Raw genomic sequence first — 22,590 nt, forward strand, 5'->3', positions numbered from 1 at the left:
GGCTGCAACTCCCCCTACTGCCTCGAGGAATGTGGATATTATTATGACTGGAAGGAGTGGATTCATCTTGACACAGTTTCAGTGAGGCTGAGTGAATCAGTATGATTATCTGATAGTAATTTGTTTACTAACACTGCATTAGATGTTAGAGACCTGGTATTTAACAGTCCACATTTAATTCTCTTGTTTTGTCTTTCTGTCACTGAGGAGGTTTTGATTTTTATTAGGTTGTTACGCACAACTCCTCTTTGTTTAATTTTAGATTTAGATAATTTAGGTGGTCGGGGGACAGACACAGTTTGTATAAAACTATGGGTGGGTAACTGCACTAGAAGCTCAGAGAAGCATGTAAGACTGCGACTGATTCCTGGTCTCAACTCTGGGTTGTCAGGGTTTTGAATTACTAATAAACTTGGCCAGGTTTCTAGATATGAGAGCAGCTCCATCCAAAGTGGGATGAATGCCGTCTCTCAGAATCAGACCAGGTTTTCCCCAGAAAGTTTGCCAATGATTAACGAAACCCACATTGTTTGCAGGACACCACCTGGACAGCCAGCGATTAAATGATGACATGTAGCTAAACATCTCATCAGTGGTCCGATTTGGGAGGGGTCCAGAGAAAAGTACGGAGTCCGACATAGTTTTAGCATATTCACACACCGAGGCAACATTAATTTTTGTGACCTCCGATTGGCGTAACCGGGTGTCATTGCCGCCGACGTGAATGACAATCTTATTAAATCTACGTTTAGCCTTAGCCAGCCGTTTTAAATTAGACTCAATGTGTTCGCTCTGGCCCCAGGGATACATCTGACTATGGTCGCTGATGTTGCTAACTTCACGTTTCTCAAAATGGAGCTGCCAATGACCAGAGTTTTCTCCTCAGCGGGTGTGTCGCTGAGTGGGGGAAAAACAGTTAGAAACATGAACAGGGTGGTGGTGAACAGTGGGCTTCGGCTTGGTACTACCCTTCTCCCGGACAGTTACCCAGCCTCCCGGTTGCGCAGGGGTTACCGGGGGACCACTAGCAGAGGCTATGCTAAGTGGTTCCGCGCCGGGGCTACAGGGGGCTGGCTAACTACTGCAGCTACAGAGTGATTTTCCATGGTGCGGAGCTGCGCTTTCAATTCACTAAGCCTCGCCTCCAACGCAGCAAATAAACTACACTTGTTACATTTACCACTGTCGCTAAAGGAGGCAGAGGCATAACTGAACATCTGGCACAGCGAGCAAGAAAGAGCAGGAGAAGGAGACGGCATCGCTAAGTGTTAAGCTAATGCAGCTAACAAGGCTAATAACGTGCAAACAACAGTTAAGATTAGCAAGAAAGTCGTTAAAAAGAGGAGAGCTATATGTGCTTAAACAGAACTAATGTGGGTTAAGACGTGAAGTAGATGTTAAGCAACTGAAGTGAGGAAAAACAGAAAACAAGCTGGTAGGAGTTCGCTAGAGCAGCACAGAGACGCTGTCGCAGAAACACCGGAAATGACACAACATGCTTACCGCAGTACATCAGCAACAGTGTTGGGCATGAGGGCACTGTAGTGTTGAATGCAACCCCTCTGATCCTTAACCTAGGCAACACATTATGTCAACAGTAATAATGAAAGCACATAATGTTTGCAGGTATCCAGGAGTCCTGACTGGTTTCTGGTGTGAGGGAAAGTACGAAACTACCATGTGTAATCTGCTGTGTGCTCTGCCTGCATGATGGGAACTTGGAGGCAGCAGGTACATGAACATGCAGAGAGGTCAGGAGGTGGGAGGATATGTGTATTCATGGGTCACAGTAAACCATGACAGTGTGACAGAGAGCCAACATTCATTTTATTATATTCTCACATCAGAACATCCACTGTAAAAAAGTCTGTTGTCATGTTTCAAAACCCTGTTGATGTGGATGCTCTGCAACTGTTTTTTTCAGCAGGTAAATGGCTGAGCTGTTCACTGGAGGAGACTTGTGATGAATGAAGGAAAATAACAAAGCCATGTAAGAGCTGATATTAGACACACACACTAACAACATTACAACAAGAATGAAGAAATAACAGACAGTATTTACATGTTTGCAGCTCTGATGTTGTGTCTGATTATCATTCCTGGAGTAACTTCTCTCTTTTCCATCATGTTCACTGAATAAGTGAAATATGATCATCATTGGGCATGCTCACTTTTGGGTGGTGGATGACACCACATTAGTCACTACAGCTTCTCCTATACTGGAAACAGTCCCATCCACAGAAAGATCTTCTTGACCTCTTTTACATTGAAACTAATAAGAACAGATAGCTGTGGCAAATTGAAATAAAAATGCTAAAAAAAAAAAAGTGTTTGATGACAAAACACAGTTCAAAATCCCACAAATCCACAAAGATCTCAAATATTAAGGAATCTATTTTATGCTCATTCTTGTGACCTGAAATGACTGATCTGATGACTGCAGAGACTGATGGACTGTTTTGAGCTTTAAGAAGAGCAGGAGTGGGTGTTGAGTATGGTGGAGAATTACGCATCTGTGATACACAGCTCTTATAGGTGGAATTATCAGCATGGCCCTCAATCAGCTCCTGGTAGCAAGTTGATCTGGAAATCTGTAAAGTCCACCAGAGCCTGAAGAAAACCACTAAGAAAATGTGCTGTACAAATACATCATACAGCAAACCCAAAACCTTTATGAAAAGCTACAAATTCAAATGACAAAAATCTGGAAATAAATAAAAGTAGATCCGATACAATCCTCAGCTGAATCACTATCATCTAACCAATAAACCGTCCATGAGACCTTTCATCTTAGATGAAACCTCAGAAAAAGACACGCAACACTAAAAGTGTCAGAAGGACTAAGTGTGTGTACAGTCTGGCACAAAAAAAGGGGATAATTGTCAGCTACCCAAAATAATGTCACAGATGAGGAGGTGGAGCTCCACAGGAGAATACTGTAAAGAGCTCAGTGGACAGGTGCTGAATGGGATGTAAAATGTTGCGCAGCAGAGGGCGCTGTTTGGCCAGATGAGAATGGGTCTTCAAGCTGCCACATCAGCAGTGTGGAGTTTAACTGCACATCTGGAAATGACAGGGCTGGAAATGTGAAACCTCATTTTTCCCATGGAAAACATGGCTCGTTGGTCTAGGGGTATGATTCTCGCTTAGGGTGCGAGAGGTCCCGGGTTCAAATCCCGGACGAGCCCAGATTTTAAACCAAGAGGATTCAAGGTCACAAATGAGGGAACATATAATCATCACTCGAAAACCTAACACCAGTGACACGTGATGCGAAAAACATTGATCATTTCATCACAGTATGATGTGCTGCATGGAAACCTTGGGTCCTGACATTAATGACCAAATACTGTTGCAGATCAGCTACTTAATCTCATGGCAATGAGGGAAAGTATAAGCAGTATTTCGGCTGTGGAGCTGCAGCAAATGAGGGGGTGGGGTGTGTCTTGTTTAGCACAATATGTTAAAATCATTCCGGATGATAACGTGCTGTAACTTCAAGCATTTATCAAGATGCTGGTGGCATAAGGGCTGAATGTTTCTGCAGGAAGGCAGTCTTCATACACACTGCGTCTGTGTGACAAGGTATGAAAAGGTTACACTCTGACCAATCACAATCAAGCATCTTTCAGAAAGCAATTGGGACACTTGCTACTATCTCATAGTTTCAGCGTGACAGTGAACACATCTTATTTACATATTCTATGAGAATATCACAGGGACCTGGCCTAGGGCACTAAATGTGCGAGGACCGCTGCTGATTACAACAAGATAGAAATAACAGACAGTATTTAAATGTTTGCAGCTCTGATGTTGTGTCTGATTATCATTCCTGGAGGAACTTCTCTCTTCTCCATCATGTTCACTGAATAAGTGAAATAAAAACACAGTTAGCTGACTGTAGTCTGTCTGTGGTGCTGCACTGACTGGTGTGATTGATGGTCATTGCTCCTCTCCTCCAGGTGGAGGCGCTGTAGGACAAAGAAACAGGTGGTTTGTGAGGGTTTTGATGGGAAGAATAAAATGAAGAAGCAGTGATGAAGCTGCTGTAACATGTGCAGACATTGTTGTTGAGCGTGTGTGTTGTGACAGGTGTTTGTTGAAGAGTATAGACAGTGTAAAAAGACTGTGTCCCGCTGTATCACCCAGGCTGCACTGCAGCGTCTGTTCACAGGCGCGATCCCACTACTGAGCGGCACGGGGGCTTTGACCTGCTCCGTCTCCGACCTGGGCCGGTTGACCCCTCCTTAGACGACCTGGTGGTCCCGGGCTCCCCCAGGAGCACCATATCGATACGGAACTTAGTGCGGACACCCGATCAGCACAGTCCGCTGCAGCTCAGAGCTCCTGAGCTCAAACGATCCTCCAGCCTCAGCCTCCCGGTAACTTGGATTACAGGCGCGCGCCACCGCACCCGGCGGGAGCTCTCTTCATTCATAGAGGTTTTGGGGTTTTCCAGAGGTGACGTCATCAGGGAGCACGCTTCACCGGCATCTAGAGACGAAGAGAAAGCAGCTGCAGGGTTGAATGTTGATCAGCATTTATTCAGTTTTCCTAAAACTCTCTGACTGATAAAACCTCACTGCAGTAAAGATCAATAGGCCTACACATAGAGCTGTGAGCTCAGTAGAGTTTATTATCTTCCTGCTTTTCTGTTGTCTTGTAGTCATAGCTATACACATTAGATATTTTTTTTATAATGTCAGCATGTTACATGATACAGTAACTTATACGCACACTCTTTGATTCCAATGTTAATCACAGAGTAACTCTACTAGCAATATTTAAAACACAGGAGTGGAATTTACTCTCACTGCCAAAAGAAATAACATCTCTTTATACAGAGACTGGACCATGCTGCAGAACAACTCAATCTAAGTTATTATCATTATTATTATTGTACAAGCTTTAGTTACATCTGTAATGCTTGCAAACACAGGAGGAGCTTTGGACATTATGTACTTTGATACTTCATATCATCAGTGATGAAAAGGAAACAGCTCTTTTGGAGATAGTGTGTGGCTCTTAAAAGAGCCTTTTTGGGGGCCAGTTTCCAGCAGTCAAAGAGTGTCCTGGTTTACTTGGCCTTGCCGGCCTTCTCGGTCTTCTTGGGCAGCAGAACAGCCTGGATGTTGGGCAGCACGCTGCCCTGAGTCTTTCTCAGTATAGTTACAGTCATAACCTCCTACACAGTAACCTATAGTAAATGTATGTTCAAAGTAAGTTATCTGTATCTCATATATCCGAGAGCACTGAATGGTTTTTGATCTACAGATGTGAATGTCAGGGTAACTAACCACTTCCAAAGCTGAGCCGTAGTTTGCATCAGTGCTAAAGATTCTCCAGAAATATTGTGTTGTAAAGATGTACAGCAGATGTCAGCAGGAGACACATAATTATTGAGATATTAGGCTATAAAACAGACTCAAAGTGCAAGTGCTCTCATTTATCAGGAACCAGATATCTTTAGTGTCACAGTTGAGAGCTGCTGTTCTTCTGGATGTTGATGCTGGTAAATTCTAACATATAATAAACACACACACACACACACACACACACACACACACAGTATAACATGTTTTACTATTAGCAATGATTATAAAAACATCAAATTGCTAAATATAAAATGATGTGCTACACAACATCTTTAGTTAGAAATGGTGTTCACACTTAGTCTACTGTAATTTTCTATAATAACTGAAACTTTGAAGACAACAGGAAGAACTCTTTAGATAAAGTGGGTGGCTCTTAGAAGAGCCTTTGTGTTGTTGGTTATATGTCGGCAGGTTTACTTGGAGCTGGTGTACTTGGTGACGGCCTTGGTGCCCTCAGACACAGCGTGCTTGGCCAGCTCACCGGGCAGCAGCAGGCGGACGGCGGTCTGGATCTCTCTGCTAGTGATGGTGGAGCGCTTGTTGTAGTGAGCCAGACGGGAGGCCTCACCGGCGATGCGCTCAAAGATGTCGCTCACAAACGAGTTCATGATGCCCATAGCCTTATTCATAGGTTAATAGTTCAGAGTTTAGTTACAATAAGAAAATTGTTGGTATTGACTAGCGGTGAAAGAAGTACACAGATCTTTTACTCAAGTAAAACTGGAAATACCACAGTGTAGTATTACTCTGTTACAAGGGAAAGTCTTGCATTCAACTCACATTTGGGTTTAGTTATTATATAACTGAGAAGTAGATGTATAAAGAGCTTGAATAACTGATATAAGCTGTAATTAAAGATAAATTATAGTTTGTTTTCAGAGAGACCTTTATTATTGATAATGAAAGAGTATAAACTTTTGTTGGATTAATTGATAACTCAGGTAACGCTGTATGTTCTTTACAACACATTAACAAACTATTTACACATGTTTTATGATATTAGATTTTGCAGCTGCAAGTTAGTCTCACAGATGCTGAGGACTGTGCCAAGATAATGGACAGATGAAATCATAGAGTCATAGTGACATGTGGGTTTGTTCACTGACTGTGCAGCTTTACAAAGATTAATAAATTGTTGTTGTCGGTGTGACCTGTGGATAAAGGTGCTCTTAGTCAGGATGCAGCCTCATGGCTGCTCCACCATGATTCAGCACACAGGACAGAGTCAGCATCTCTGCCAGTGTGTCAATTCAGCACCTCAGACAGCGACGGCTGCACAAGAGTCCTCTCACCTACACTTACCTGCTCTCACCTGGGACAGCTGAGACACAGCTGCAGCCAATCACAGAGCATCCTGCTGCACTACAGAAGGAGCTCACCTGCTTCCAGAGAACCTCCAACAAACAGCTACGTCAAAATATCAGTTTAACATACACTATATTACTGAGGTGAGTAAACACACCTGATTTCAGAAATGATGAAGAATAAAGTCTTCAGCCAGTAATCCTTAATAATGCTCATTACAGTTTGTTTATCACTCTGTTTTCACTCTTTGTTTGTTTTTCACCAGTCATTCAGTTTTGGTGTCATATTGTGACACTTTGTTTTTCACCAGTCATTCAGTTTTGGTGTCATATTGTGACACCCACCAGACACAGAAAGCAGGTTCCAGCACTGTCAGAGCAGAAACAACCAGGAAGAAGCAAAAAATCATTTTATTGTAGAAAATTTAGTTCTTTTTTTTTTTCATCGATAAAAACAGCTTCACATATAAGAGAGAGAATGTCATTTAGTGGTACATTGCAGGTCATCCCCCAACAGTCAAATAAGACAAGACAATTAATACATTATTGAAGTGTCAAGAAAACACACCTATCTATGTACACACACACACACACACACACACAATAACAATAACAATAACAATAAAGCCACCAACCAGTGTGTCCATCTTCCTCCCTGCGACCCAGAGCCCTCCACTATCGACCAACAAGTTCTTTTGCTGGGACAAATCCTCCTCTCAGAGAGGGAAAGTTCAATAGGCCTTAAAGGAGATCCAAAGGGCACAAAGAATCTCTCACCTTCTCTGATGCACCTTGTAAAAGTAAAAAGAAAACTAAGAAGAGAATTTATGAAAACAAGATCCCCAGAGATTAAACAAAGAGTCAACCAAATACAAACACAAATACAAAGAGAAATCAGGAGGGAGCGAGAAAGAACATGGGATAAATTTTATACAGACCTAAATAACGACCTGAATCCCAAAACATTCTGGCAGAAAATTCATCAACTAAATGGAAAGAAAGATAATTCACAAATTTCAGTATTAAGGCATAACGGCCAGATGATAGAGGCAGACAAAGAAAAGGCTAATGTTTTTAAAGAGCACCTGCAAAATGTCCATTCATGTCCAGATGACCCTCTATTTGATCCAGAGTGGAAGGAAATTGTAGAGCGACAGGTTATTCTGCTTAGCCATCTACCAATAACAAATATAGACACCAACAACCCTCTAATAAAAGCCGTCACAATAATAGAGCTTCACCAACACTTTAGAAAACTTAAAGTAAAAGCCCCCGGTGAAGATGGAGTGGACAACTGACTCATCAAAGAATCATCAATAGAATCCCTGGCTAAACTTGCAGACCTCTTTACTCTTTGCCTCCACGCCGGTTACTTCCTAAGCCCTGGAAATCAGCGCTGGTATCAATGATCCCCAAACCAAACAAAGACCCTCACCTGACAGCCAACTACAGACCGAATAGCCTCCTGAGCACTCTAGGCAAACTACTGGAGAAAGTGCTGGCTGACAGACTTCAATAACATTTTGATGCTCTGGGAGTTTTGGGGGTCCACCAGGCAGGATTCAGAGAGGCAAGACACAGACTCAACCACCTGAAAGTGCTCTGCAGAAAACAAGGAGGAGCAAATCCAGAGACCGCCATATGCGTACATCAATCCTACATTCGGCCTCTGTTTGAATACGCAGTGCCTGCCTTGGACATTGGAGGAGCACAATTAAAGAAACTTCAGACATTGCTATCAAAATGTGTTACAGAATACCCAAATGTGTGTATGTATGTGTGTGTGTGTGTGTGTGTGTATAGATAGATAGATAGATAGATAGATGAGGGGATGGTGGTGATGCTAATGGTGTGTGTGTGTGTGTGTGTGTGTGTGTGTGTGTGTGTGTGTGTGTGCACTTAACCCTTTCCTCCCTTTTCCCCTCTCCACTCCGCATGGAGAAACCGTTACTGAAGAGGACGGCTGTCCTGAACGGTTTCAGCCCCAAGACCTTCTGATCTGATGCCGTTGTTCAGTAGTTGGCGCTAAAGACTTAATGATCAACTGTCATGACAATCGAAAGAAGAAGAACAGGCCCGGCTCTGCTTTCAATTACGTCCTCAGACAGTATTTAAGTCCGTGTGACTTCAGCAGTGCACGTTATTGTGCAGAAGAATCTGAGCAGTGAAAATGAGTGGTCGCGGCAAGGGAGGAAAAGGACTCGGTAAAGGAGGCGCTAAGCGTCACCGCAAAGTGCTCCGTGATAACATCCAGGGAATCACCAAACCCGCTATCCGCCGTCTGGCTCGCCGTGGTGGAGTGAAGCGTATCTCCGGTCTGATCTACGAGGAGACCCGCGGTGTGCTGAAGGTCTTCCTAGAGAATGTCATCCGTGATGCCGTCACGTACACCGAGCACGCCAAGAGGAAGACTGTGACCGCCATGGATGTGGTGTATGCTCTGAAGAGGCAGGGCCGCACTCTGTACGGCTTCGGAGGTTAAACATTGACTATGTATTACTGAAAATCAAAGGCCCTTTTAAGGGCCACCCATTTATTAATATGAAGAGTATATTTTCCGTCTCGATTGTCAACTAGCATTTAAATATATTTTTCTGATTGTTTCCTCCCCAATCCACGCCAAATCTTGCTCACTTCATTCTGTGTGAATATTTTCAAGAACCTGGAGGTGACTAAAGCCTTGACTGAAGTGTACTTCTCACAACCTCCTTTTATAAATAAATGGTGTGCGATAGGACAGAGTGTAAGCCCTGAGGTACATTTCGGGCCCATGGCGGGATAAACCGCTTTTCCTTCAGCTTCTACTTTATGTATTTATCTAATACCCAGAATCTGGAGTTATGGTATGCATTTATCTCGCATTGCGTAATTTTTAGGTTATAGCAGGCGGGATAGGGGCGAAGCAGGGCATGTATCATATCTACCAGGGTCTCTCCAGTAGCCTACCACAAGCACAAACACACCTACTTCAAGACTAAAATGAATTATAAACACCCCATCCCCAACCACTGCGTAATGGCGCACAGTGGTAGGGCACAGAAAACCTGGAGTTCTCCGCAAAGTGAATGAACACTGGGAACAATAAAAGCCACTACTGTGAGAAAAACGGAGATGAGGAGGAGGGAGGAGCAGTGTGGGGAAAGAACAGCGCTCCATGCCCTGACAGGAGGGAGAGCGCACAATCGAATAACCCAGTATGAATCACACCGACATAACTCTCAGTACAAAGTGAGTCATGGAGAATCGGGAGACATCAGCACAAAAAAGCCAATGAAGGAGCACGGAGAGGACCAGGACACCTCAATGCAAATGCCTTCCATTGTCATTCTGCAAAGCCGTGGAAGATGAATTTCCTTTGGTGGAGTGCGCACAGATGCTCTCCAGGGGAACCATGCCAAAGGAGAGACAGGCCTGTGGAACAGCCCCACACAGTCAGTAGACCACTGAGATTAATTTCTGTACTGCACCAACAAATGCTGAGAACAGCGCTCTGCAGCTGTGTGCGCAACATAGCAGGCTGCATCACGCAAGGGCTTGCAACTGGACGCTGTCGGAGAGGCGGTGTGTAAATTTATCAGCATCCATTCAAAGTCCATTCATACATGACATGGTTAAAGAAATAATCTAATATTGGATTTTATTGACTCTGTAGCTCTAAGGTTAGGAGAAACGCAAGCTATGGCTCCTTATCTTGTGAGCTATATTGTAAGTTTCAAACAAATAATAGCTTGTTATAAATGATTTTGTGTTTCCCTATTCTTTCCACTTGCACCAGATAGTGAAGTTGCTAACACAACTGCAATCAATATAAAGTAGAAGGGAAATGCTCTTTAAGGATGGTTTGGGTGGCTCTTAAAAGAGCCTCTGTTGCTTGACAGCTTTCTTTGCAGGAGCTTTCTTGGCTGCAGTGACCTTTTTGGCCACTTTCTCGATTGTCTTCTTGGGGCTCTTGGTGGCCTTTTTCGGGCTCTTTGCAGCCTTCTTGGGGCTCTTGGCTGCTTTCTTGGCCGCTGCGGGTTTCTTGGCCTTCTTGGGAGACTTCTTAGCGGCTGCTGGCTTCTTAGCTGCCGCTGTCTTGGGCTTTTTGGCCGCTGCGGGCTTCTTGGCTTTAGGAGCAGCTTTCTTGGCCAGCTTCTTGACCTTCTTAGGTTCAGGTGTCTTCTTGCTCATCTTGAAGGCTTGAGAGCCAATATTGTATTATTAGGGGAGACCGGGGATGGTTGTAACATTTTTGACATTTCTGTCTGTAACTCGGGTCTCTTTTAAGCCAGTGCATTCAAAATGTGATACAAACTAGTTACATGTATCAGCTAATAAATGGTGTAGTTGTTGTCTCTGCAACACAAACAGAAAATCCATGGTTTAGTCTCAAACACAAGGAGTGAAATGTTACAATCTACCCCATAGTCTGGGTTAGTTGTAACGGAACATAGGGTGAAATGTAACATTATGAAAAGAGGGTATGACAAGAACTTAAAGGGATAGTACACTCAAAAATGAAAATTCAGCCATTATCTACTCACCCATACGCCGACGGAGGCCCTGGTGAAGTTTTAGAGTCCTCACATCCCTTGCGGAGATCGGCGGGGGGAGCGGCTAGCACACCTAATGGTAGACGGCGCCCCAGACTAACGTCCAAGAACACAAAATTGAATCCACAGAGTACCTCCATACTGCTCATCCATACTGCTCCTCCATAGTGATCCAAGTGTGCTGCAGCCGCAGCAAATGAATTTACATTTTTGGGTGCACTATCCCTTTAAGATACTGAAAACTTTGTATTTAACACTTATATAATTGGTGTGTGTATGTGTGTGTGTGTGTGTGTGTGTTACACCAATATTTGAACATAACATTAAAACTAAACAAATTCTGCAAATGTGCTCCTGCTTCAAAACTTGAACATCTGTTTCTCTGTGTGTCTTATGCTAGCATTTATACACAGCTATAAAACTGAACAAAATGCACAAATATGCAACAGAATCAACAAGTGAACATTTGTTTGTGTGTGTGTGTGTGTGTGTGTGTGTGTGTGTGTGTGTGTGTGTGTGTGTGTGTGTGTGTGTGTGCGTGTGTGCGTGCGCGTGCGCGTGTGCGTGTGTGCTCCTGAAGTGCAGGCTTCGTGGGCCCACAGACTACAGGATGTACACTGAACCCAAACCTCTTTTGGTTTTGAGTTTTTGAAGTATTCCATGCACACAATGCAAAAAGTGTCATCATCATCTGAGGAATCTGTGTCCTGTAGCACAATGTTATGCATTTTCTGTTTTTCTTTCCTGATATTTTCTTTGACAGCCTGGGTCGTTGTTGGTTTGTGCGAGTTGATTTGTCTTGTTTCTTGACTCATACTGATATTGTTACAACTAACCCAGACTGTTGTAGCCATGAACTCACTTGTCTTACAGACCAACAGCTAAAACATTATCACTAACAACTTGCATGGAAAATATCTACACAAACACATAATTAACATGATTTAAGTTTGATGAGTTTATGTACAAAGGAGGCAATGCTATTACTAAAAGAAACAAAGCAGAAAAAAATACTTTTTTTACCTCAAAATGAGTTTTTTCCCTCTAAAATTAGCTGTGTTTACCACGAGGTGCTACTTCCTCACATGTGGAGTAAGGACTAAACTGAGCATGTGCAGAGTTAATCAGATGATTTGTAACTTGTTCCTGATTGGATAAATTTAAAGTGTTACAACTAACCCATGTTACAACCATCCCCGGTCTCCCCTAATCTATCAGAAAAGCTTGGACAAAGGTTCTTCAGGCTATAGGAGAGGAGACCACTTAGTGGTTTATTATCAACCTTGTTGATAGTGAAATGTGTGTTGTGAGTAGGAGTGAGGTGGCTCTTTAAAGAGCCGTTGTGGTGTGTGGAGCAGCGGCAGACAGTTTAAGGAGAGGAGACCACTTAATGGTTTTTTATTGCCCTATATGTCCATAAACTGGACATATGAGATGGACTAAACGATGTTTCTCACTAAATACTTTATCATACCATCATTTTGCGCTTTGGTATGTTGTCCTATTATTAAATTAGGTTATGGCCTGAGATGTTATTTCGTTTCTTGTAACTCCATTAACCTCTTTGAAATTTCCCCTCGGGGATCTATAAAGTATTTCTGAAATAAATAAATTTACCAATTGTCCTTGATGATGAAATGTGTTGAGCAGAGGAGTGAGCTCTTGAGTGAGGAGTGAGGTGGCTCTTAAAAGAGCCGTTGTGGTTTGTGGAGCAGCAGCAGCAGAGAGTTTAAGCTCTCTCTCCGCGGATGCGACGAGCCAGCTGGATGTCTTTGGGCATGATGGTGACTCTCTTGGCGTGGATGGCGCACAGGTTGGTGTCCTCAAACAGGCCCACCAGGTAAGCCTCACTGGACTCCTGCAGAGCCATGACAGCGGAGCTCTGGAAGCGCAGGTCAGTCTTGAAATCCTGAGCGATTTCGCGGACCAGGCGCTGGAAGGGCAGCTTGCGGATGAGCAGCTCCGTGGATTTCTGGTAGCGACGGATCTCTCTCAGAGCCACGGTACCGGGCCTGTAACGGTGAGGCTTCTTCACGCCGCCGGTGGCCGGGGCGCTCTTACGGGCAGCCTTGGTGGCCAGCTGCTTCCTCGGAGCTTTGCCTCCGGTGGATTTACGCGCGGTCTGCTTGGTTCTTGCCATGACTTCTCCTTTCACTGATCAGGATAATAACGAAGTGTTACGGGGAGACACGCTGCTTTTCAACTCTGAGACCGGCTGGGAGATGGTGACGTTGCTTCAGACTTCCGGCTCCTGATTGGTGAGGGGCTCCTNGCTCTTACGGGCAGCCTTGGTGGCCAGCTGCTTCCTCGGAGCTTTGCCTCCGGTGGATTTACGCGCGGTCTGCTTGGTTCTTGCCATGACTTCTTTCTCTGTGAGGGAGAACGATATGGTAGCATGTAAAGACCCGCTGCTCTTAAACTGCGGGACCGGCTGTGAGATGGTGACGCTGCTTCAGACCTCCGGCTCCTGATTGGTGAGGGGCTCCTACGGAGCTCAGCACCGCCTGAAGGAGCGACCCACTGCCCACATCTCCGCTGCTTATTGGCTGAAAGTCCTTTCAAAAGCTCCGCCAAAATTCAGGCTGGGCCGCCCTCTGCTGCTCTGCTGAAGCCTCTTTTCTGGTTGGTCTGGCAGGAACCGGCCCGCGCTCCGTGGATATATAGAGGAGGGTTTCAGCTGCCGAGGGAACATTTCTCTTTGTCCCGACTTTAGAGAGCATCTGAAAAATGAGTGGTCGCGGAAAAACCGGTGGCAAAGCCAGAGCCAAGGCAAAGTCCCGCTCCTCCCGTGCTGGGCTCCAGTTCCCAGTCGGCCGTGTCCACAGGCTGCTGCGCAAAGGAAACTATGCGCAGCGTGTCGGTGCCGGCGCCCCCGTCTACCTGGCGGCTGTGCTGGAGTACCTGACCGCTGAGATCCTGGAGTTGGCTGGAAACGCTGCCCGCGACAACAAGAAAACCCGTATCATCCCCCGTCACCTGCAACTGGCTGTCCGCAACGACGAGGAGCTCAACAAGCTGCTGGGCGGAGTGACCATCGCTCAGGGCGGCGTGCTGCCCAACATCCAGGCTGTTCTGCTGCCCAAGAAGACCGAGAAGGCCGGCAAGGCCAAGTAAACCTGGACACTCTTTAACTGCTGGAAACTGGCCCCCAAAAAGGCTCTTTTAAGAGCCACACACTATCTCCGCGAAAGAGCTGTTTCTTTTTCATCATCGATGTTCTCTAACAGTGATCAATCACTGCAAAAAGAGGGAATATGTATCATCAATTCAGCACACTCTTTAGACAACAAAAATCGGTATCATTTGAGTGAAGAGCGCCACAAGTTTGTAACGAATTCAAAAGGCATGATGCGCAGATAATAATACAAATAGTTACATAGTATTGTGGCGAAATTTTCTCCATACATTACCTGTGAATAAATACATTTTCTCTTCACTGGGACTAATTATGTCCATGGCAACACACATGGCAAATTTAATGACTAGGAATTAAAAGAGTAAAGGAGAGATACACAGTATGTTCTGCCCCTTCCTTAACTGTTGTGTAGGGTCCTCAAGTAGTTTATTTATAGAACTTTGCCTCTTATCTGTCTTGTAAAATTTACGTAGAACATGTATCCAAGGCATACCCGAAGTAAACTAACTGTTCTTGTTCTGTTTTAAATACATTTATATACATGTTCTCACTGAAAGAAAACTAAAGTCTTTTCCCCAACAGTCAGAATCCATGCTGACAGATGTTTAGAAACACAGAAATAAGACTAACACCACATTCTGGACCCTGTGCAGTCTCACAGGGCCCACCATCCTTGCTCTATCCATGTCTCTCACACGCACCTTTTGAGTTTTACAGTCATTTTGCTTTATTCATTTTCTTTTTTGGGGAAAGACATGAGCAGCATAAGCAGTCACTCACTCGGCTCTGGCTGAGTTTATAGACAAATCCTAGACCAGTTTGTGCCTTTAATCAGTCTTTCAACCAATTTATTCTCCCATTTTTAATTTAGTTAATGAGGCTCTGGGTAATCAGTCCCACTATTCCCCCTACTAGGGCGCCCCTGCACTGAAATACAAGTTTTTTATTTATTTTATTGGGAAAAATAAGATAAGTAGCTGAAGTAATAATTAAATAATGATTCAGTACTCAATAACTACTCAGTATCATGTAGCACTACACAAAAAGGATAAGTAATGATCAGGTAAACATAAGTAACGATTCATCTCAGTAACCACTTTAGGGAGAATCTGAAAAGGTAATGTTTAGGTAATTAGTAATGTCAAAGGTAGAGAGGATAAACCTCAGCTTCTATCCAGACCACATGGATGGGCAAGGCGATCTCTGCATCCATCTCTGCATCTGGGTAGATGGAGGTATTGAACACTGGTTTGGTCTCTGCAACATGGATCTTGGGATCTTAAAGGCTCTGTAAGTCATCCCAAGCTTGAAAAGTTTTTGTCACATACAGCAAACATCTCCTCACGATCCGCTAGCTACATGTCTTCTGAATATGCTGTGAAAAAGTCCGGTCTCTGTAGGCAAGCCAGGCTCCGCAAATGGCAACAAAAACATTTGGGTCCAGGCTGCACCAACCAGCCAGCGTGAGACCAGCGAAAGCAAGCACACACAGATGAACGCGGTGCCCATGTCTCACGATCTCGCACAAGCACGCACACGGGACTTTTTCACAGCATATTCAGTGGACGTGTAGCCAGCGGATCGTGAGGAGATATTTGCTGTATATGACAAAAACTTTTCAAGCTTAGGAAGACTTAGAGAGCCAGTATCTCCCTGCTGCAGTTGAGAGGAGGTGCCAGGTGCTGAGAGACTCAGGAGGGGCTCACAGGCCACTGGGATCCTGAGGGGTGTCACAGACAAGGACCACGCCTGGTCACTTGTTATCAAGAAAGTCTCAGTGTGATAGATCCACAGATATTTCTGAACTCACCGTATGGTTCACTGACATCTATCTCCCAGTCTGTTCTCCAGTTACTCATCAGTATCTATATAGTCTTACTTTAGTTAGGACTGGTGTTAGAGTTAAGGACTGAAAAGTGGGCTATCAGGTTGTTCCTCATTGGTTCCCTCCTTCATTTCTCAATTAACTCTTAATTAATGATTAGCTTCTCTTTGACATCTGATTGGAAGTTACTCAAGAACTGTCCATTATCTCATAGTTAGTTCCTCATTGGTTCTCTCAGTTGATTCTCACTTAACTAATCATTGACTAATGATTGGTTCACAATGATTAGCTACTCAATGACATCTGATTGGGAGTTACTCAAGAACTGACCATTATTTCCCTCATAACTGCCTTCTTGTAAAGTGTGACCCTGATTTCAGGATCACAGGGTAGAAACATAGACAAAATGTAACAGTGCAAGACAATTTAATATTGAATTTGAATACAGGTACAGGCTTTATGTGCAAACAATGCAGTATTCTAGACTTATCTGCTGCACAAATTACAGTGAGACATGCAGCAGATGTTGATGTCAGATACCCAAAATAACATCACAGGTGAGGCACAAATCTACAGGAGAAAGAAAACTGTAGTGTTGAATGGGATGTAAAATGTTGTACAGCAGAGGGCGCTGTTTGGCCAGATGAGAATGGGTCTACAAGCTGCCACATCAGCAGTGTGCGGTTTAGCTGCACGTCTGGAAATGACAGGGCTGGAAATGTGAAACCTCCTTTTTACGACAGTTAATATGGCTCGTTGGTCTAGGGGTATGATTCTCGCTTTGGGTGCGAGAGGTCCCGGGTTCAAATCCCGGACGAGCCCTGGCTTTTAAATTCATTGAATTCGAGGTCACAAAAGCCTGGATAAACTGTACATGTTGCACACCAACAGCCAATTATAACTAACAACTACTGTCAGTATTCAACTGCACAAGCACCAAACTGAAAGAATCAGAGCTTCCAAATAAAAAAGGATAAAATAACAAATCATTTGAACATCATATAATTTAACATATTAAACAATATATTTAAATATTAAAAGGCTGGTATTCATGTACAAAGTATACAGTACTTTAGACTTATCTACTGTACAAATGAATTCAAAATATCACTGTGTGTCCCAGCAGAGAGCTGGCTGATTTAAATGATTTGATTAGATAGCCTACAAAAAATATTTAATATAACATAAATATGGATTTCCCACTTTGATATATTTCATGTACCAAGAACATCATTGTACACGTGGAAGCACACCGTCCTTATGATATATTTCATGTACCAAGAACATCATTGTACACGTGGAAGCACACCGTCCTTATTCACCATAACCAGATACTGAATGCAACCCCTCTGATCCTTAACCTAGGCAGCACATTATGTCAACAGTAAAAATGAAATCACATAGGCCTAATGTTTCTGGTGTGAGGGAAATTATGAAGCTACCATGTGTCTGCTGTGTGCTCTGCCTACCTGATGGGAACTTGGAGGCAGCAGGTACATGAACATGCAGAGAGGTCAGGAGGTGGGATTCAAGTGTCCCAGTAGCCATCATAATGTGACAGAGAACAAACATTCATTTCATTATTCCCACATGAGAATATCCACTGTGAAAAAGTCTGTTGTCATGTTTCAAAACCCTGTTGGTGTGGATGCTCTGCAACTGTTTTTCAGCAGGTAAATGGTTCAACTGTTCACTGGAGGAGACTTGTGATGAATGAAGGAAAATAACAAAGCAATTAAAGTGCTGATATCACACACACACACACACACACACACACACACACACACACACACACACACACACACACTAACAACATCACAACAAGATAGAAGTAACAGACAGTATTTAAATGTTTGCAGCTCTGATGTTGTGTCTGATTATCATTCCTGGAGGAACTTCTCTCTTCTCCATCATGTTCACTGAATAAGTGAAATAAAAACACAGTTAGCTGACTGTAGTCTGTCTGTGGTGCTGCACTGACTGGTGTGATTGATGGTCATTGCTCCTCTCCTCCAGGTGGAGGCGCTGTAGGACAAAGAAACAGGTGGTTTGTGAGGGTTTTGATGGGAAGAATAAAATGAAGAAGCAGTGATGAAGCTGCTGTAACATGTGCAGACATTGTTGTTGAGCGTGTGTGTTGTGACAGGTGTTTGTTGAAGAGTATAGACAGTGTAAAAAGACTGTGTCCCGCTGTATCACCCAGGCTGCACTGCAGCGTCTGTTCACAGGCGCGATCCCACTACTGAGCGGCACGGGGGCTTTGACCTGCTCCGTCTCCGACCTGGGCCGGTTGACCCCTCCTTAGACGACCTGGTGGTCCCGGGCTCCCCCAGGAGCACCATATCGATACGGAACTTAGTGCGGACACCCGATCAGCACAGTCCGCTGCAGCTCAGAGCTCCTGAGCTCAAACGATCCTCCAGCCTCAGCCTCCCGGTAACTTGGATTACAGGCGCGCGCCACCGCACCCGGCGGGAGGTCCCTTCATCCATAGAGGTTTTGGGGTTTTCCAAAGGTGACGTCATCAGGGAGCACGCTTCACCGGCATCTAGAGACGAAAATTAAGCAGCTGCAGGGTTGAATGTTGATCAGCATTTGTTCAAGTTCCCTGATACTCCCTGACTGATAAAACCTCACTGCAGTAAAGATCAATGCTTCATCAAAAGCTGTGGAATCAAATGTCACTGCCAAAGGAAATGCAATAAAAATGCTAAAAAAAAAAAAAAAAAAAAATCTTGACAACAATCTTGAGCTGGATCACAATCACCTGACCAATAAACAGCCCATGAGAACTTTCATCTCTGATGAAACCTAAGAAAAGGAAAGACAACCCCATAAACTGAAGAAGGATCAAGTGTGTGCACGTCCAGGTGGAAATATTGAGGTGCAAGACAAAAAATACTCACAGGTACCTTAAGAAATGCAGCAGATGTTGATGTCAGATACTCAACATGACAGATGAGGCAGAGCTCTACAGGAGAATACAGTGAGGAGCTCAGAGGACACGTGCTGAATGGGATGTAAAATGTTGTGCAGCAGAGGGCGCTGTTTGGTCGATAGCAATGGGTCTTTCAGATGAGCCATACCATTGTGTTCTGTAACGGTCGATTAAAAGGTGCTGCGTCTCAGCCTCATGGCAATGAATCATCCTTTGGTAGTTAGATAATAACACTACAGCCCTCACTGGGAGTCTACCTACATAGATCAACCATCTGAAATTTCTGATGCTCTCTGAATTTTTTTAGTGTATTTATCACCTCAGTGCTATAATTGTCTGGATCTCCCTCTCCTCTTTCTCCACAAGGAGCGGTTTCCAATCCAAAGAGCATTTCTGAAGATGGCAGCTGAGACATTTGTAACAAAAGCAATTATCAAACTGATACCCAGATCTAAGGCCCCCATATTCTTTGCATTTATACATTAGTTCTCTGGTTATACCTCACACTAAGTTTGTAGCTACACTGTTTAGTTTCATTATCATTTTATCTGAAGGAGGAAATATGTTAGCCAGAAAGAGGAGTTTGGACAGTATGAAGATTTTAATGATGTTGACTCTATTTTTATAATCAGTACATTTGTTCTCCCACTTTACTTCCTCTTCAATTTCAGTCAGTTTTTTCTCCCAGTTTCTTTCACTACATTCTCTATTGCAGACAGTCAAACTCAAAATCTTTATTTCTTGATTAACTTGAACATTAATGTTCAGTTTGTCCCTCTCGTCTCCGATCCAAACTCCCTCTGTTTTACTATGATTCAACTTAGCACCAGATGCTAGTTCATACAGATTTAAAAGATTAGTTAACACATCAATTTCTAACTGTTTTTTTTTTAATAATAACAGTGACGTCATCAGCATAAGCAATTGCTGTAAACTTGGGCATGTGACCAACACATATACCAGAGATTAAACTTTCAGAGTTGATTATTTTGATTAAAGGGCTTATGGCCAAAATGTACAAAGCAGCACTAAGAGGGCAGCCCTGTTTGACCCCTCTCTCGACCTCAGTTAAAACACTGTTTACATTTACTCAGACACTTGACTTCACCTACAGACATTTAACTACATGAATAAAGTCACCAGGGAAACCATAAGCCTTCATTACAGCCCAGAGATAATCTCTGGAAATGTAATCAAAGGCTTTCTTTGGATCCAGCCCAACAATAATTTTATGTAACATATCATGTAATCTATTCATAATTATTTTAGCAAGTATCTTATCAGCTGTATTCATAATAGTAATATGTCTACAATTGTCTAAGTCAGCGTCATCACCTTTTATATAATAAATATAAAACACCTTGGTAAAATGAGTCCCCCATACAGCCGCTGTAAGGGGGTCAAGTACATAATCTATATGTAATTGATAAAAATCAGTGAGTGGTCTATCTGTTCTGTAATGACTTACAATACAGCCAGAATATTCTGTACATTTACAAGCCTCTTTCATAGATAATTTGATACAATACTGGCTGACCAGGAGAAAGGAATGAATCCATCTGAGTCTGTAAAATCCTCGAATTTTTAAAACGTGTTAAGACTTGAACATAAATGTAGCCTGTAAAAGCATGGGGGAAGAGATATTGAAGGTTATGTTGCTAAGCCCATGTAAAAGAGAGACTTTATCAATTCAAATAATTTACACAGTTGAGTATACCATCTCAACAGTGTGTCAAGTCACACATTGTTTTTGATGGTGTTCTGTTTTTAATGATCTTTTATTGGATTTCTCAGTAAAATCAGAATTACATATATTAAGCAAAAAAAAAAGCAAACCAGTGCCAAAGTGCAAACCTCTATAGAGTGCACTGAGTCAATAATCTTGTATAAAGTGCTGAAAGTTCATAAATCCAGTATGTTCCATGGAAGGTGCTGAGTTTTACCATTCCTCTCCTCCAGGGGTCAGCAAGTACCTGTTAACTACAGTGTCACTGTCACTCTCAGTCAGCTGAATAACCATGGCGCATCTTGTTTTTCCTAACGATAAAGACACAATACATATAGTTATCTCTATTAGTTCTATACGTTTAAATGGCAATTTATCTTCCATAATATAGTACATGACAGATTTGTAACATGGATCAAAATGGTTCCCAAGCCTTTTCAGTTTATCCCAGACTACCTGAGCTTCATTTTGAAGCTGTTGCTGTCTCACACTTTTTCCACATTGAAAGATCTCTGTCACAGAGAACTTTTCTGGTAATGGCAGCAGATTTGTTTCCTACAGAGATAATCTGTCACTATGCTTAATGCCATGCAAGCCACCAAATCCTTTGCTTTTAAACATCAGTTCCCTTTTACTGACTTCCCTGGTTGTTCCCCAGATTAAATGAATGCTCTGTTTGTTTAGTTGAATTCTAACTTTTTGGGATGATGCATGGCTGTTGGGAAACAGGCCGCCTGGTGGTTGGCTAGCTGGGCTGCTGCTGTAGGGCAGGCTGGCTGTGGGACTGTTGTTGCCTGGTTGTTGGCTGAGAAACAGGCTGGTCAGCAGTTGAATGTTGGGGCTGCTGCTGCTGCTGCTGCTGGACTCTGGCCACACTTCTTTTCTCTGTCCAAACACATGCTAACAAAACATTGCATTATCTGTGCACACCATACCAGACACAGAATCTGACAACAGGGTTCATAGGTGGTTGAGTTATTTTACAATATCTACATAAATGCAGTTTGATGTGATGATCATACACTCTACCTGTTCAAAACTTCCCATTGGACCTTGGAATGGTCATAGTAAAAGGCCACTCTAAAATGTGCAGTTAGATCTTGGAATCCTGGCAGGAATTGAAACATGCTGTCGTTCACACCAATCCAAAACAAGCTCAGTGTGTGACGTGTCTGGTGAGTATGCAGGCCATAAAAGAACTGGGATGATTTCAGCCTCCAGGAATTGTGTACAAGTCCTTGCAACATGAGACCATGCATTATCACACTGCAACATGAGGTCGAGGTGGCAGATGAATGGCATGACAATGCCTCTCATGATCTTGTCATGGTGTCTCTGTGCATTCAGCTGTCCATTTACATCTAGGGGAGTAGGGATGTTCTTTCTGGGACAGCAAGGTACACATCTTCTCTCTTTGAAAACAGATCGACCATCATTAAACAGAGGCAGAGGCCTACAACACCACTTATCACCCACTTACAATGCAGTCCTGAGATCCCACCCAGCCAGCTTAACACCCATTCACGCCTGAACCCATCTAACGAGAAACAGGAGGGTCGGGTGGGTCAACGACTCACATGTGACCTCAACGACTCTAAGGGTTCACACCCAAACAGGGTTTAGAGCCTGCGAATCCCCACCAGTCAGTTAGAACTGGTTGAGAGATGAAACATCTTCAAGGAACTCAAGCAAGTCCAGTTGCCTACAGTATAGCACCTAGAAGTTTCTACTGTCACATATTCGGCCCATACTTA

General features: G+C 43.4%; 4 protein-coding genes and 2 non-coding genes across 6 annotated transcripts; 4 read left to right on the forward strand and 2 right to left on the reverse strand.

The window, feature by feature from the left end:
* Window positions 1–3,116: 3,116 nt before the first annotated feature.
* trnap-agg (transfer RNA proline (anticodon AGG)) lies at window positions 3,117–3,188 on the forward strand. Its single transcript has one exon. It is a non-coding gene; the product is annotated as a tRNA-Pro (tRNA).
* Window positions 3,189–5,788: 2,600 nt separating this feature from the next.
* Window positions 5,789–5,995, reverse strand: LOC126408269 (histone H2B 1/2). Its single transcript, XM_050073732.1, has one exon. The coding sequence runs from the start codon at window positions 5,990–5,992 to the stop codon at window positions 5,789–5,791; it is 204 nt and encodes a 67-aa protein (XP_049929689.1). The 5' UTR covers window positions 5,993–5,995.
* A 2,829-nt stretch (window positions 5,996–8,824) lies between these two features.
* LOC126408266 (histone H4) lies at window positions 8,825–9,190 on the forward strand. The gene has a single exon (XM_050073730.1). The coding sequence runs from the start codon at window positions 8,850–8,852 to the stop codon at window positions 9,159–9,161; it is 312 nt and encodes a 103-aa protein (XP_049929687.1). The 5' UTR covers window positions 8,825–8,849; the 3' UTR covers window positions 9,162–9,190.
* A 3,670-nt stretch (window positions 9,191–12,860) lies between these two features.
* LOC126408245 (histone H3) lies at window positions 12,861–13,376 on the reverse strand. The gene has a single exon (XM_050073708.1). The coding sequence runs from the start codon at window positions 13,349–13,351 to the stop codon at window positions 12,941–12,943; it is 411 nt and encodes a 136-aa protein (XP_049929665.1). The 5' UTR covers window positions 13,352–13,376; the 3' UTR covers window positions 12,861–12,940.
* Window positions 13,377–13,875: 499 nt separating this feature from the next.
* On the forward strand, window positions 13,876–14,378 carry LOC126408250 (histone H2A-like). Its single transcript, XM_050073714.1, has one exon. It carries the CDS (start codon window positions 13,939–13,941, stop codon window positions 14,323–14,325), a length of 387 nt encoding a protein of 128 aa, XP_049929671.1. The 5' UTR covers window positions 13,876–13,938; the 3' UTR covers window positions 14,326–14,378.
* Window positions 14,379–16,922: 2,544 nt separating this feature from the next.
* On the forward strand, window positions 16,923–16,994 carry trnap-ugg (transfer RNA proline (anticodon UGG)). The gene has a single exon. It is a non-coding gene; the product is annotated as a tRNA-Pro (tRNA).
* Window positions 16,995–22,590: the final 5,596 nt, after the last annotated feature.

Source organism: Epinephelus moara, chromosome 20 (genome assembly GCF_006386435.1).
Source record: "Epinephelus moara isolate mb chromosome 20, YSFRI_EMoa_1.0, whole genome shotgun sequence".
NCBI lineage: Eukaryota > Metazoa > Chordata > Actinopteri > Perciformes > Serranidae > Epinephelus > Epinephelus moara.